The sequence below is a fragment of the Poromitra crassiceps genome (genome assembly GCF_964638095.1).
Source record: "Poromitra crassiceps genome assembly, chromosome: 10".
Lineage (NCBI taxonomy): Eukaryota > Metazoa > Chordata > Actinopteri > Beryciformes > Melamphaidae > Poromitra > Poromitra crassiceps.
This window is the reverse complement of record NC_139631.1, coordinates 9,606,074-9,619,363: the sequence shown is the minus strand read 5'-3', so window position 1 is coordinate 9,619,363 and position 13,290 is coordinate 9,606,074. Positions and strand designations below refer to the sequence as shown.

The 13,290-nt window shown below is 42.4% G+C and overlaps 2 protein-coding genes across 2 annotated transcripts in view; one reads left to right on the top strand and one right to left on the bottom strand.

The window, feature by feature from the left end:
- Positions 1–2,957: 2,957 nt before the first annotated feature.
- LOC310783836 (Rieske domain-containing protein-like) overlaps positions 2,958–13,290 on the top strand; it is a gene marked incomplete at both ends in the record, with an annotated part of 11,141 nt that continues 808 nt past the window's right edge. The window contains 3 exons of the mRNA XM_083644733.1: positions 2,958–3,150; positions 10,241–10,275; positions 13,023–13,288. Of these exons, the coding sequence (XP_083500859.1) occupies positions 2,958–3,150; positions 10,241–10,275; positions 13,023–13,288 (494 nt within the window). The remainder of the gene's footprint in view (positions 3,151–10,240; positions 10,276–13,022; positions 13,289–13,290) is intronic.
- LOC310783073 (uncharacterized protein) lies at positions 5,685–8,785 on the bottom strand. The gene is made up of 3 exons (XM_083643860.1): positions 8,762–8,785; positions 8,016–8,083; positions 5,685–7,442 (listed from the first exon to the last, which is right to left on the bottom strand). Exons 2-3 carry the CDS (start codon positions 8,031–8,033, stop codon positions 6,375–6,377), a joined length of 1,086 nt encoding a protein of 361 aa, XP_083499986.1. The 5' UTR covers positions 8,034–8,083; positions 8,762–8,785; the 3' UTR covers positions 5,685–6,374.

Below are 13,290 nucleotides of genomic sequence, written 5' to 3'. Positions count from 1 at the left end.
CACCAAAGCAGCTCCCACGACTTTCTTGAAATGTTTATACTACTAGTATAGTGTTAGTGTGCATTTTATGATTTCAGAAGTATCCAAATAAACACAGTTGACCTGTTTGATAGATATAATACTCAAGCGGTGTATGTTTCAGCGAGGTAGCAGCTCAGCTGAGCTTTTTTAGCGAGAGTCCTGTTAGCAGCTAGCTTTAGCCTTCACAGTTGAACTACCCGGACGTCATGTGACGGATTTTTTTCGTGTGTTTTGTTCGTGTGTGTTTTTTTTTAACTACTATGGCAACCCAGATACTTTTTTACGACATAAATGTAATTCGGGGATGCAACCAGGCTACATAAAAGCCTCAAAGGTAAGACTCAGTTCACTTTATTTGACAATTAATTAAAGGACATTGTACTGAATTATAAAAATCATAAAGGAATACACAAGAAGTCACCTACTCTTTCCATTGTGGTCTTTGCTCATTTCAAGTACACATGAAATGTATCTTCCGCGTTTAACCCATCCTGGCTCATCCACCTCCATGGTCTGGCCAGGAGCGGTGGGCAGCTGCAGGTCAGACGAGTATCTTCTGCATGTTTTTAGTGGGGAGTTCTTATCTGGAGGAAACCCCAGGGGAGCACATGCAAACTTCACACAGAAAGGCCCTTTCTCACAAGATAACCCACCTGCGCACCAAGCATTGAAGGCATGGGGAGGAGACATACCCCCCAGTGTCAACAACGTCCCAGGCGGGAATCTAACCCAGGACCTTCTTGCTGTGAGGCGAGAGTGCTATGGTACCACTGTGCCACCGTGCCCATAAACATTCAAACCGTTTTGATAAAAACATCTAAAATCCTTACAAATGAGTTCAGAATCAGAATCACTGAATTTGTCTTAGTGTCATTTTGCAGCAGTCATGTCAATATTCAGAGATAAAGAAACAGGAAAACAACAAAAAGACAATCACAACATTGCATGTGCAGTCCATATATATACGAGTGGAGGAGGCATAAATATGAATATACAGGTGAGGTCAGGATGAGTTTGTGGGGGGTGTTGGTAGGGACCTTGGTGGAAAGGGCTTACTGCCTTGTTCTCGAGGCTGATGGTAGTTGGGAAGAACCTGTTCTTGTGGCGAGCGGTTCTGGTCTTGACAGACCTCATCTCTTGCCGAGGGGGAGTGTTTTGAAGAGCTCGTTGCCAGGGTGGGAGGGGTCGGCCATGATCTTACGAGATCGCTTCAGTGTTCTGGCTGCATGCATGTGCTAGAGGGATGGCAGGTTGCCACATTTTAACTTAACTAAAGCTTAAAAGTTGTTATGTTTTGAAGCCTCTTGATGGCCAGTGGCAGCTTATTCCATTCACAGATTCAAGATTCAAGATTTATTAAGTGTCCCAAAGGGCAATTTGGGTTGCAAAAAGCATAGTACAAAGTACATACATAAAAACAAATAAGACAATAAAAACATTATAAAAACAGTCTAGAGCAGCAGTTTAAAGTGCAACACAACAGTTAAAGTGCAAATGACAACAGTAGCAATGATCTAAAGTACACAGTAGAGATATAAAGTGCATAGTAGCAAAGTGCAGTGTGGCGAGTGACTGCCTTTACTCTTGGCACATTTATATTGCAAGAAAGAGCTACAATGTATCATTGTATGAAATCATAAAGCAAAACCACGGTCCAGACCAAAGGGCAGAGAAAGTATATAATACAGATATACTGTACTGTACCCCCAAGAATAAATAAAGATAAAAGGATAAAATAAATACAATAACAGCAACGGCAGATGGGGAGACATTACATTTGTACCCCAGCAGCGTTCATCGCTCTGATAGAGACAGGCACAAAGGAATTTTTGTATCTGTTCTTTTTAACTATGGGGGCACGAAGGCAGAGCCCGGAAGGAAGCAGCTCATATTCAAAGCTCAGAGGGTGGGCATCATCTGATCGGATGGACACAGCTTTTTTCAGCACCTGATTGTTACAGATCTGGTCCAGGCTTCTGAACTGGGTTCCGGCTATTTTTGAAGCCACCTTCACGAGGCCCTCGAAATGCAAATGAGCTGCGAGCATTGGCAAATATTTCTTCTGCATCTCACAGAGAGGCAAGCAGATTGACTAGGCTAGCTCTGGCTCTGTGGTCGTGGGTTTCTCCTACTCTATGGAAATAGTTGGTGAGGTAATTATTTAGGCGCCCTATCATTAACTATCCTGTGGACTATTGACAGTAAGTTGAGTCACCCTGCCCTCTACAGGTAGCCAGTTGAGTCCTTGTTGTTCTCTACATGATCTGGAGGACCCATGCCCATTACCACCCTAACCAGCTTATTCTGGGATACCTGTAGCTTTTTGTTAGTCCCTCAGACAACCCACCATACCATGCCATACTCGCATAATCAAAGTTTGGCTGAACCGGGCTGTTTGCTAGAAGCCTTAGAGACTGTCTCTCGAATTTGGTTCTGGCAGTTACTCATTACCCATTACCTCACCTCCAAGACTGTCGTCCAGCATGCAGCCCAGGTACTTTATAGATGATTTTATATTGACAACATAAACATTCTAAATTGCCCCTAGCTTACTTCCTGTTGCGGCTTTTGCTAATACAATAGCTGACAGGAAATAAGCGCTAGGTTTCAAACTGTTCCCTAGCAACACAATTCTGTGAAAACCGGTTTTATTTTTTCCCCTCTATGACCTTGGTGCCTAGCTCTACCCTGAGCCCAGGGGTCTTCTTCAAACTAGGTTTGGATTCAAACAGGATGGATTCATGGCTAACGTTACCTTTTCTGTCTTGGAACTGGAACTGATTGTGCGTCTATCTGATTTCGGCGTGTGTTCTCTCTCTCTCTCTCTCACACACACACCACTTGGAGATTCGGAATGGAACAAAAGTTTTTTGTTACCTCTCCTAAACTACTTTCATCTTCATTTACCAGGAATCCTGATTTAGAAAGGGCTCAACATGACTTCTGAGACTTCCCAGACCTCCTCCCCCCCTTCTTCTTCTTCCTCACCTCCACCTGCCTCACATTTCATAGGGAGGAAAGAGGACATAGTGCAGGCCCGGCGTGTAACCAAGCTGGTGAATGGATGCAGAGATATACTGGTCCTGTACCACCAGGGGGAGCTACACGCTATGGACATGCGCTGCTACCGTAAGCTGTGTGTGTGTGTGTGTGTGTGTGTGTGCGCATGTGTGTGCTAGTGTTGGAGTCGAGACCACCTAAACCGAGACCAAGTCAAGACCAAGGGAGGGGGGGGGGGGGACGAGGCCGAGACCAGACCGATGCCAGGCAATTTTCAAGACCATGACTCTAATGATAACCTTTACACCATTACTCTAACGATGAAAGAAGTCATTATTTCGGAATTTAGTAAAATACAAATGGCTGTACACTACAGTATATCCTCAGAGACAGAAGGCAATCATTTGATCTGAAACACTGCAATTATTGCAGTATTGAATATCATATTGAATATCATATCACTGAGATTCGGAGAGGCTCAACACAGTGGGCAGAATGAAGTGTAAAAACACCTTACTGCTGCTAAATTATAACGTCCCCAAACTGCAGCCACTGATTGGTAAAGTGTTTCCCCTACCATTGTACAGGCCTGGTGGGCCCGCCAGGCCAACGAGGAACCCCGCCAGGCCAGAAAAAATGTGGGGGGATTTTTTTTTTTTTTGCTGTGCTTGTTTGCTGTTGCCGTTTGTGACTTGCATGCAGCTGGCCACTTCATGTGTCGCTGACTGACTACGTCACGTGTTGTCTCCAAGGAGACGAGACGGGGGACCCATGCCCGGCGCAAAGATGGCGGAGGCTCCAGAAACTTTCCAACTAAACTCTTATCTAAAGTATGGGAGCACTTCACATTCTGTAAAAGTAGAATGTGTGTTAGCTGCAACTATGAAACTATGAAACTCGACCTTGCATGACACGGACGCATGGCGTTAATGAGGGCAAACGTAACGTTAATATGGACAAACAGGGATCAATGAGAGGGGTAAGTTAAGCTGGTTAACGTTACTACAGAACTGTAAACAAGATTAGACACGTGCTTTGAGTTTTGAAGTGAGGAAACGTTACACGTCTCATTTAACGTTATCTAATAGCCGTGTCTGCTGCTTGTGATCCAGTTCAGTTCAGTTTATTGAAAAAAAGGGGACAGAGCATATTAATCAACAATTCAATGTGAATACACCAGGTTTAGCCAAAAGGCTAGTTTCCACCCGTAGTCCCCGGCCAAGGTGTTGCAACAGGCTTCCTAAAAGAATAAAAATAGAAGTAAACTGTAAAAACACACACAGCAAAGCTATAGCGCAGGTTAAAAAGGACACGAGTAAAAAGACACAGCAGTCTCAACAGGTACATGCATAGGAGACAACAAAATAACAAACAGGATAAGCCAAGCAGACAGGTGTTAAAAGCAATTATCCGTGTTGATGTGTGTGTGTGTGTGTGTGTGTGTGTGTGTGTGTGCGCGCATGCGTGTGCATGAGAGAAGCAGGAAGGGTTACTGCAGACTAACAAACTGGTTAGCACTTCAAGAAGACAAAACAATGTTGTACAACAAGCAGGCTTACTGGACCGCGGTTCGCGGTCTTAAAGGGATACACACACAAATGCTGCATCAGGTATCAATGGGTTAATGATCGCTGTTGCGGTAGCGTCACATTACAACATCCAATGTATCCTATCCACCCGATGTGTTGTTGCTAGGCAACAGCCAGCGTCTGTCATTGCCCATACCATTGTAACCAAGCGTTTTGGGTTCTTTATATATCATATTTAGGAATGAAATAATGACTCTGAGACCGCTTCTTCCTGGGACGTGACGTCATCCGTTTACTTGTTCAGGGGCAGAGAAAAAGGAGAGAGTGAACCACCACATTCCACTTCCTTTTCCGGACTTCGAAATAAGAGTACACTAACAGATACAGAATAGTCTGTTACACTGTTACACCATCATGGTCCATGATGCCATGGCCAAATTTTACTCCAAGCCAAGGAAGATAAATGGCAGCAGTGATTCATGACAGTCACTCACCACTTAAGTGAATGATTTCAGTGTTTTGTGTCTGCCTGGTATCTGTGAGTTTAAATGTTAGTTTAAATCCCTGTAATGTTTTGCAATAGGTTACACAGCTTATTTATTCAACAATAAATGCACTTTATTATTAAGTCATCCTCCTTGTGATCACTTTGTTTTAAGTCTTGAATATACCACAGAGTGAACAAAAATGTGAACGCAAATATAAATTAATTGCAGACCGCCCGCCTGCTGACCGAAGCCATAGTCCGTCTTGTTTTGTTTTTTTACCAATTGACAGAGTATATCTGGGGCAAGGTTGTTTACACACTTAAAAATAAGTTTATTAAATGAGAAGTCTATCCATCAATTCAATCAATTTCAAAACTGTCAAAACTTAGTAGCTTGTGCTTCTGTAGAATTTGGCAATGGTGCCATCTGACTGAGTTTCAATGCCTGTTTATATAATGATCTAATGTGTGTAATTGTTGTTTGGTTGGCCTGGCCCCAAATGGTTATACAGTATGATGAATGAGAAAATATCATGGCATGCATAAACTGTTGTGCTGCCTTGAGAGGTACAGTAAATGTTGTCTTATTTTTATTCTTTTAATATTTTATTTAGCAATTTACATTTTTTAGAACACAGAAAAACAAACCAAAAAAAACGAACAAACTCAGATACAGTAAAAGAAAAGAAAAGAAGGAAAAAACATACATACACTAGTGCCACCAGTTACATACAGCTTGTAAATATATATAAATTATGCTTGTAAATATATATATACATATATAAATGTAAATGTGGGATCCCACACGAGGGAGAGAGACCGGCCGGGCGAGTCACCCATCACCCCTAACCTCGTCAAGGTAGGCCAGAAACAGGTCCCAAATAGTTTGAAATCTCCCAGGTGAGTTGGTCCTCAAGAACCTGAGTCTCTCCTTTCGTATAACAGAGATCATGTCCGCCAACCACAATTGAAAACAGGATGGAGTGGGGAACTTCCATTTCTGCAGAATGAGTTTCTTGGCAACAATTGTCCCCTGTGACAGAGACTGCTGCACAGCTGTAGGGAAGTTCAGAGAGGACTCCGAGCAACCGAAGATGGCGAGTTCTGCCTCCGGCCGAAGGGTTATTTTGTAGGCCTTAGAGTACCAATCAAATATTTTGGCCCAAAATCCGTATATGTTGTCTTATTAAGCGGAAGCAATTAAAATGTACATGCCTGTCAAACTTAATATTGGAATCTAAAATAAGACCTAAAAAATTAAACTCATGTACTTCATCTATCTCTTTCTCATCAGCATTATGCATCAGCATTATGGCTTCTCTCCAGTGTGAATGTGTTCATGTCTTGTCAAAGAGAACGGACGTTGAGGCTACCCCAACCACAACTTGGCTGTGAATGCGTTTATGTACTGCTAGGTCATTTGAGAAACTGAAACTGCCCCCACATTGGTCACAGGAGTATGGCTTCTCACCACGGTGAATGCGTTGATGTCTTGTTAGGGCACCTGAGCGACTGAACCTGCTTCCACATTGTTCACACCAGTATGGCTTCACTCCACTGTGAATGCGCTGATGGCTCGTTAGGGCACCTGAGTCACTGAACCTGCTTCCACATTGTTCACACCAGTATGGCTTCACTCCAGTGTGAATACGTTGATGTTTTGTTAGGGCACCTGAGTCACTGAACCTGCTTCCACATTGTTCACACCAGTATGGCTTCACTCCAGTGTGAATACGTTGATGTCTTGTTAGGGCATCTGATTGCCTGAAGCTGCTTCCACATTGCTCACAGGAGTATGGCTTCTCTCCAGTGTGAATACGTTGATGTTTTGTTAGGCCACCTGAGTCACTGAAGCTGCTTCCACATTGCTCACAGGAGTATGGCTTCTCTCCAGTGTGAATACGTTGATGTTGTTTTAGGGTATCTGAGCGACTGAAGCTGCCCCCACATTGGTCACAGAAGTATAGCTTCTCTCCAGTGTGAATACGTTGATGTTTTGTTAGGGCATCTGATTGCCTGAAGCTGCTTCCACATTGGTCACAGGAGTATGGCTTCTCACCACTGTGAATGCGTTGATGTCTTGTTAGGTGAGCTAACCGACTGAAGCTGCTTCCACATTGCTCACAGGAGTATGGCTTATCTCCAGTGTGAATACGTTGATGTCTTGTTAGGGCACTTGAGTGACTGAAGCTGCTTCCACATTGCTCACAGGAGTATGGCTTCTCTCCAGTGTGAATACGTTGATGTTTTGTTAGGGTATCTGAGCAACTGAAGCTGCTTCCACATTGCTCACAGTAGTATGGCTTCTCTCCAGTGTGAATACGTTGATGTTGTTTTAGGGCAGCTGACTGACTGAAATATTTTCCACACTGCAGACACTGGGGTTTTGGTCTGTTGGTGTTTCCCTGTTTCATAGAGAAAGATATAATGAATATAAAGTCATTACTATCTCTGACAAAGTATTTTATGATATGAAAGCACATGCTAACAGAGAAACATATATCTTGTTGTATGTACTGTGTAATATATCAGACTATCACACATCATACAATAAATAGCATCATATTTGACTTAATCCAGACCTGGACAACAGCAGCAGCTTTGCATTGTAAAATATCTCATCATAAATGTATGAATAACCAAGCCAGCAGGCTAATGATGTTACCAAAATTATGGAGGGAGAGAGAATAATTAGCAATCATGCTGACTTACAGTACAGCATCCTTTAAATAGGCGAGCTAACAGGTTAATTTATTTTCTTTTTATTAAGTTTCACAAAAACATTCAAACATTTCATCGTCAATTGTGCACATTTTGTCCCACCCCCCCCCCCCTCCACCCCCACGCCATCGTGTGGTGATGCCCCAAACAACAACACACCAAGAAAAGGAAAGGAAGAAAGGAATACACACACACACACACACACACACACATGAATATAACAGGTTAATTTTACCAACAGATTCAAATTCTCTCACCTCTTCTGAAGAATTCATCTTAGTCTCTTGTTCTCCTCCTCTGCCAGATCTCTTCCTGCCAATCAGCTCTGACATAATCAAACAGAGACCATTGGTAAGACAGGGAACGCAATAATAATACACTTTATTTATATAGCACATTATACACAAAGTACATAACAAAAAAAAAAAATTTAAACAACAGTTAGAATATTAAAGTCTATTATTTTATGACAAATCTTCAACCAAAGCTGTGAAATAAATGTAGTGGAGTGTTAGTAGAAATTGATTTGTGTCATTCATGTCCAGGTTAACGTGGGGCCCAGTTCAGCAGCTGCAGATCACGAGTCAGGGAGAGGCAGGAGGAAGCCAGCCCTATCTGATCTTATTTCCTGTGTTGAAATAGACGATAGGCCTACAGCCTGTTCAACTATAAACATTCATCACCAAACACCAAGTGTGTTTGGTGTTTTGAAGTGTGACTTCTAGATTATAAATTATCTCAGATGCTGACTGACATCCACTACACTACAGCATGTCCAGCAAGAACACTACGAGATGTCCACTACGTTAGTGATCCATTATTTACTGTCCTCTTCTCTTTCCGTTACAACTAGGCCTGTTTTTACATGTGGTTCTACAGAAAGAAAATGAGAAATAAAGACAAGATTTAAATTGGTCTCATATACAGATGCAAATGACTTGGCATAGCATAACAACATAATTTAACTCTTATTACAGATATGATTGCAAATTATATGACTTACATTCACTGGAGCTGCCCGCACAGAGACTCTGAAAGTAGGAGTGACGAAGCAAATGGAACAAGCACACCACTTCTTCTTTTTCTTCTTCCTCTTTTAGGTTTTATGGCAGTTGGCATCCATGTGTTGCATTACACACCACCCACATTTCACAACGACTACAATGTCAATATAATTACAGTGTTCGCCCAAAATGATCCCATTCACCCAATTGTCCAGACTGACCCAAATTGTCTACATTGGTGCAAATGCCTCATTCAGTGTTTTATTCAGCTTCTCTCCTGAAATGTCCCCAATGTTTTAAGAATCTCCTGGCAGCGTCCAACACACAAGCACACCACATGGTGAAAGTCTGGACTTGGAATTACCAATGTTGCACCATGCCATATTGTTTGTATAAAGTTTGTCACAAAAAAACAAACAAACAAACAAAAACACACATTGGTGACACTGAAACTGAGAACCTGGTCCATATTTGGTGACCACTGCCTGCCTAACTATAAAGACCATAGATCTTTAACTTGCTTTTAAAATACCTCTTAGTGTTCCAGTAGCCTAGAGCAGTGTTTCCCAAACGGGGCTAGGTGTGTTTGTGTGTTTCTTGAAAAGGTCTGCATTGTGATATTTGCGCATGTCCAAAAACCTGTCGAAATCCAAGTCTTTCATAATGGTTAAAAGTGTGTCTGTCCTTCCGATCAGAAAGTGTGTTTTTCTTTTCGGCGTGCATCTCTGGCTCGTTGGTTTGTTGTTTACAGCACACATACTGTAGCTGGCCGTAAACAGGCAAGAGGCCATGTGTCGCAAACTGCGGTAAAACCCCCGATTGAGACGCATATTCCAAATGCGCTGTATACATGAACAAAGAATGCTCCTATTCCTCTCCGTCTGGTCCATCGTCGGCCTGTCCGGGTTCCACTCCTACCTGATCAGCTCCAACCAGACTGAGGATGTGATTACCAGTCTGGGGGCCAACCAGGGATCCCACAGAGGGCTCCAGGTGGTCCTCAACAGAATGAGGACTAATTCATATGTACAAGCTGAGGATTGACCAAACTCATCGTCGGTTTAGATTGCGGGAGTATGCTGTTAATTAACAGAAGCATTAGTCTATAGTGGTTATGTTGAAACAAACATTTTAAATGTTAAAATTTTAAATGTTTAAAATAGAAAATAATTTCACACAATGGAAAACAGGGTTCTTCCTGGCTCAGAATGGGCCTTGTGGTCTTGAAAGAAAATCCGGCCTGTCCGAGTCTCCGAGACTGGGTCAAGACCGAGACCATCAAGACCGGTCTCGAGTACTCCAACACTAGTGTGTGCGCGCACACTGTCTTTGTTTGTTTCCTGTTGGAACATTTTAATTAATCCTAATGCCATAATTTAAGTGTGCTGTAAATCTGCTTTTTGTGGTGGCCTTCTACTGCTAAATAAATTCAAAATAAATATTGTTAAGTAGAATGACATTGATGCTTGCTTTTCTAGATTCTGGTGGTCCGTTACAGCAAGGAGACATTGAGGTGAGATGGCTACTGTTTGATCTATCATCAAAGGACTCGTTTACAAAAAGAGAAGGTTGTCAGTCATTATCCAACATCTATCCCAAAACTAGAAACAGTCTTGCGCAAGTCCATTTGGTTTAAGAGTCATTGGAGTTTTTGAGTGTGAAATTGTCAACGCTTCAGCATTGGGGCACTTGGTACTTTTGTAGTGTTAATTATATCATTATGGAAAGAACACAAAGTAAAAACCAGGATACAATTAAATTAGGACCACTTTGTCTAATCACTGTCACTTTGGGCTACAGCATGAAAGACAAACGGAAATCACATTTAGACTAAGGACAAGCACAAACAAACAAAAAGTGTGAGTGAAAAACAGATGCATGGATACAACAGTATCTTTGCAAAATGCTGTAGAAAAGTGCCAGTGATGTAAATATGTTTTCAATGTAGTGAGTGCCCAATATATTCTAGACTCCAAATGTTACTGTTAAACTTGTGTTTGATGTTATATGGTTATAATTGTGGTTATGTTGAAAATGCATTTGAAAAATAAACAAATAAAATCCCACAAAACATTGGCTGTATATGCTCCGCATTTGTCACAGTGCCAGATATCACAGTCTAACCATTAAATTGTCTCTAGAGAGTCTAGAGATAAACAAAGTAATGTCACCAAAATAGCACCAAAATCATCTACCCACATCCCAGTATCAAAAATATTAGTGATAAGAAAATGTATTGAGTCAGATTATGTGAAACATTTATCACAAACTTGAAACTTGATTAACACATTCACTGCCAACAACGTGTAAACACGTTTTCAGAATCCAGCTGTTGACTGCCAACAACGTGTAAACACGTTTTTGGCATCGATTTTTTTTTTTTAACGGGGGGTTGTGCATCTAACCCTTTTACATATCTTATATAAGTATTGGACGTGTACAACGTGTACAACCCATTCCACCGACCCACTAAGTGGCGACAAGGAAGTAGGAAGGCAAGCAAAAAGCAGTGATCCATTTCCATTCTCATGAAAATGGATTGGCGGAGGCGCTTTCGTTTTCGCGTTGATTGCTGGCGGTGCGGGATTGCAAACTTGCATCGTGGATTGCGGATGGAGCACACTTTGAGGCACGCAGCGTAAATATGACCAGAGTCGCAGGGGCTTCATCGGAGCTCTCGGCCAGGGCTCCGGGAGGCGGGCGAGTCCAGCCGGGCTTCCTCAAAGAGCGGCCGCACAGACAGGCTCACACCCGCACAGCAGCAGCAAAGCAAACTGGTGACAAGCGGGGACTGCCCCCTAGTCCGACACCAAATTGGAAACAAATCCCATTCTAAAAGGCTTTTAGAATGGGATTTTCAACCCATTCTTTTTTGTTTCTTTTTCGCTATAATTTAGAGTAATTTAATTTCTATTCAGAAATTTATTTGAGAGGTCGAGAGTATGAGAAAGTGCATTTGCAAAGGTAGGAAAGTGCTTGTGACATGGCGTTGCAGCCAAAAAGAACGCCCACAGGAGGGAGGAGTTGAGCAGAGGGAAGTTTACTGCTGTTATGGAGGAAATTACTGTTCAAAACTATTGTTTAGGTCTTACTGATGCCAAAAATGAATGGTTAAAGTGACACTTCTATCGAATTTCACAAAAAGCCGTTTATCTCTGAATATTTTTTCTGAGGCTAAAACCATGCTGTATTCAACTGCTAATGCTTACATAACTACTAACTCTACAAACTAACTCTTTTAGACAGAGAAAGTACACATTCTATTAGTACTTTTGAGATATTGTATGTTCACAAACTCCAAGCAGAAAATAATCCTCGGCTCTTGTAAAATGAGCCACAATCCTCAAAAAACGGCTTGGCAGAAGCTACCTACAGCAAGAAAAAAACGTCTGGCAGTCAATGTGTTAAGAAAGTAATAAAAAGCTTTTTTTTATTTCACACTGGCTTTGCCAATGTAAATGTATGTTTCCCAATAAAGCCACTTTGCGGGGCGCACAGCACAGCGCAGCGGTGCCCAGCAGTGTAAGATATTTTTTATGTAGCTGTAATGGTATAATGAGTAAAATCGATAAAAAAAGTCAAGCATTCAGAAATGGTGGGGGGTGGGCCGTGCCGCATCCTGGGACCCCTATCGTGCGTAAGTAGGGTTCCCAGATTAAAACCTGGCCATTTCCACCACTGAGTAAATGAAATGATTAGTGACATCAAAGTCCCAATGTTGCACACGCAACATAGGTCAACTGGCCATCCACAATGATAGGAATCGATTTAAAGAAACGTAACGCTCATACACAACGGCCCAACATAACGCACGTGAAGTACATCCCTAGCCTACCTGCAATAGTTTGATGAGCAGCAAGTTTGATCCTTTTCTTTGATGAAATTTTTAAAAGTTTTCAAATGTTTTAGACTGAACAATATGAGATGTCGTCTTGCCTGAGATGTGCAGACGGTGGGGGTGGCCGTGCGTTTGTTATTTCATCTCTCGCTCTCTCTCAACACGATGTGTGCCCTGGATGGTAAAGCGTCACCATGTCATGACATCAACACAGCATCCACAGGAGTTTATTTACCAAGTACCAAGTTTGAAAAAAAAGAAAAGAAGCATCCCCAGGAGGCATTGATTTTAATGCGTCAGGGACGCAGACCTACTTACATCACTCAAGTGGTATACAAATGTAACTCTTCTTGCACTGGTACTACCATGATTACTTCCACTCTCTCTCACCTCTGATCATCTCCATCCTGTGCCACTGTCAGGAGTTTAACGGGCGGTTGTGCATCGTGTGTCCATGGCACAAGTACAAGATCACGCTGGCAGAAGGGGAGGGGCTTTACCAGGCGGTGGACGATCCCATGGCCAAACCGCTGAGAACACGCTGGCGTTCCAAGGGCGTCAAACAGAGGATCCACAGGGTCACGGAGGTCAACGGGGACGTGTATGTGACGCTGAATGACTGCGGCGAGTCTGTTGAGTCGGACACTTACCAGACCGCAAGATACAGGGACGTGTTGCTCAAGAATCAGC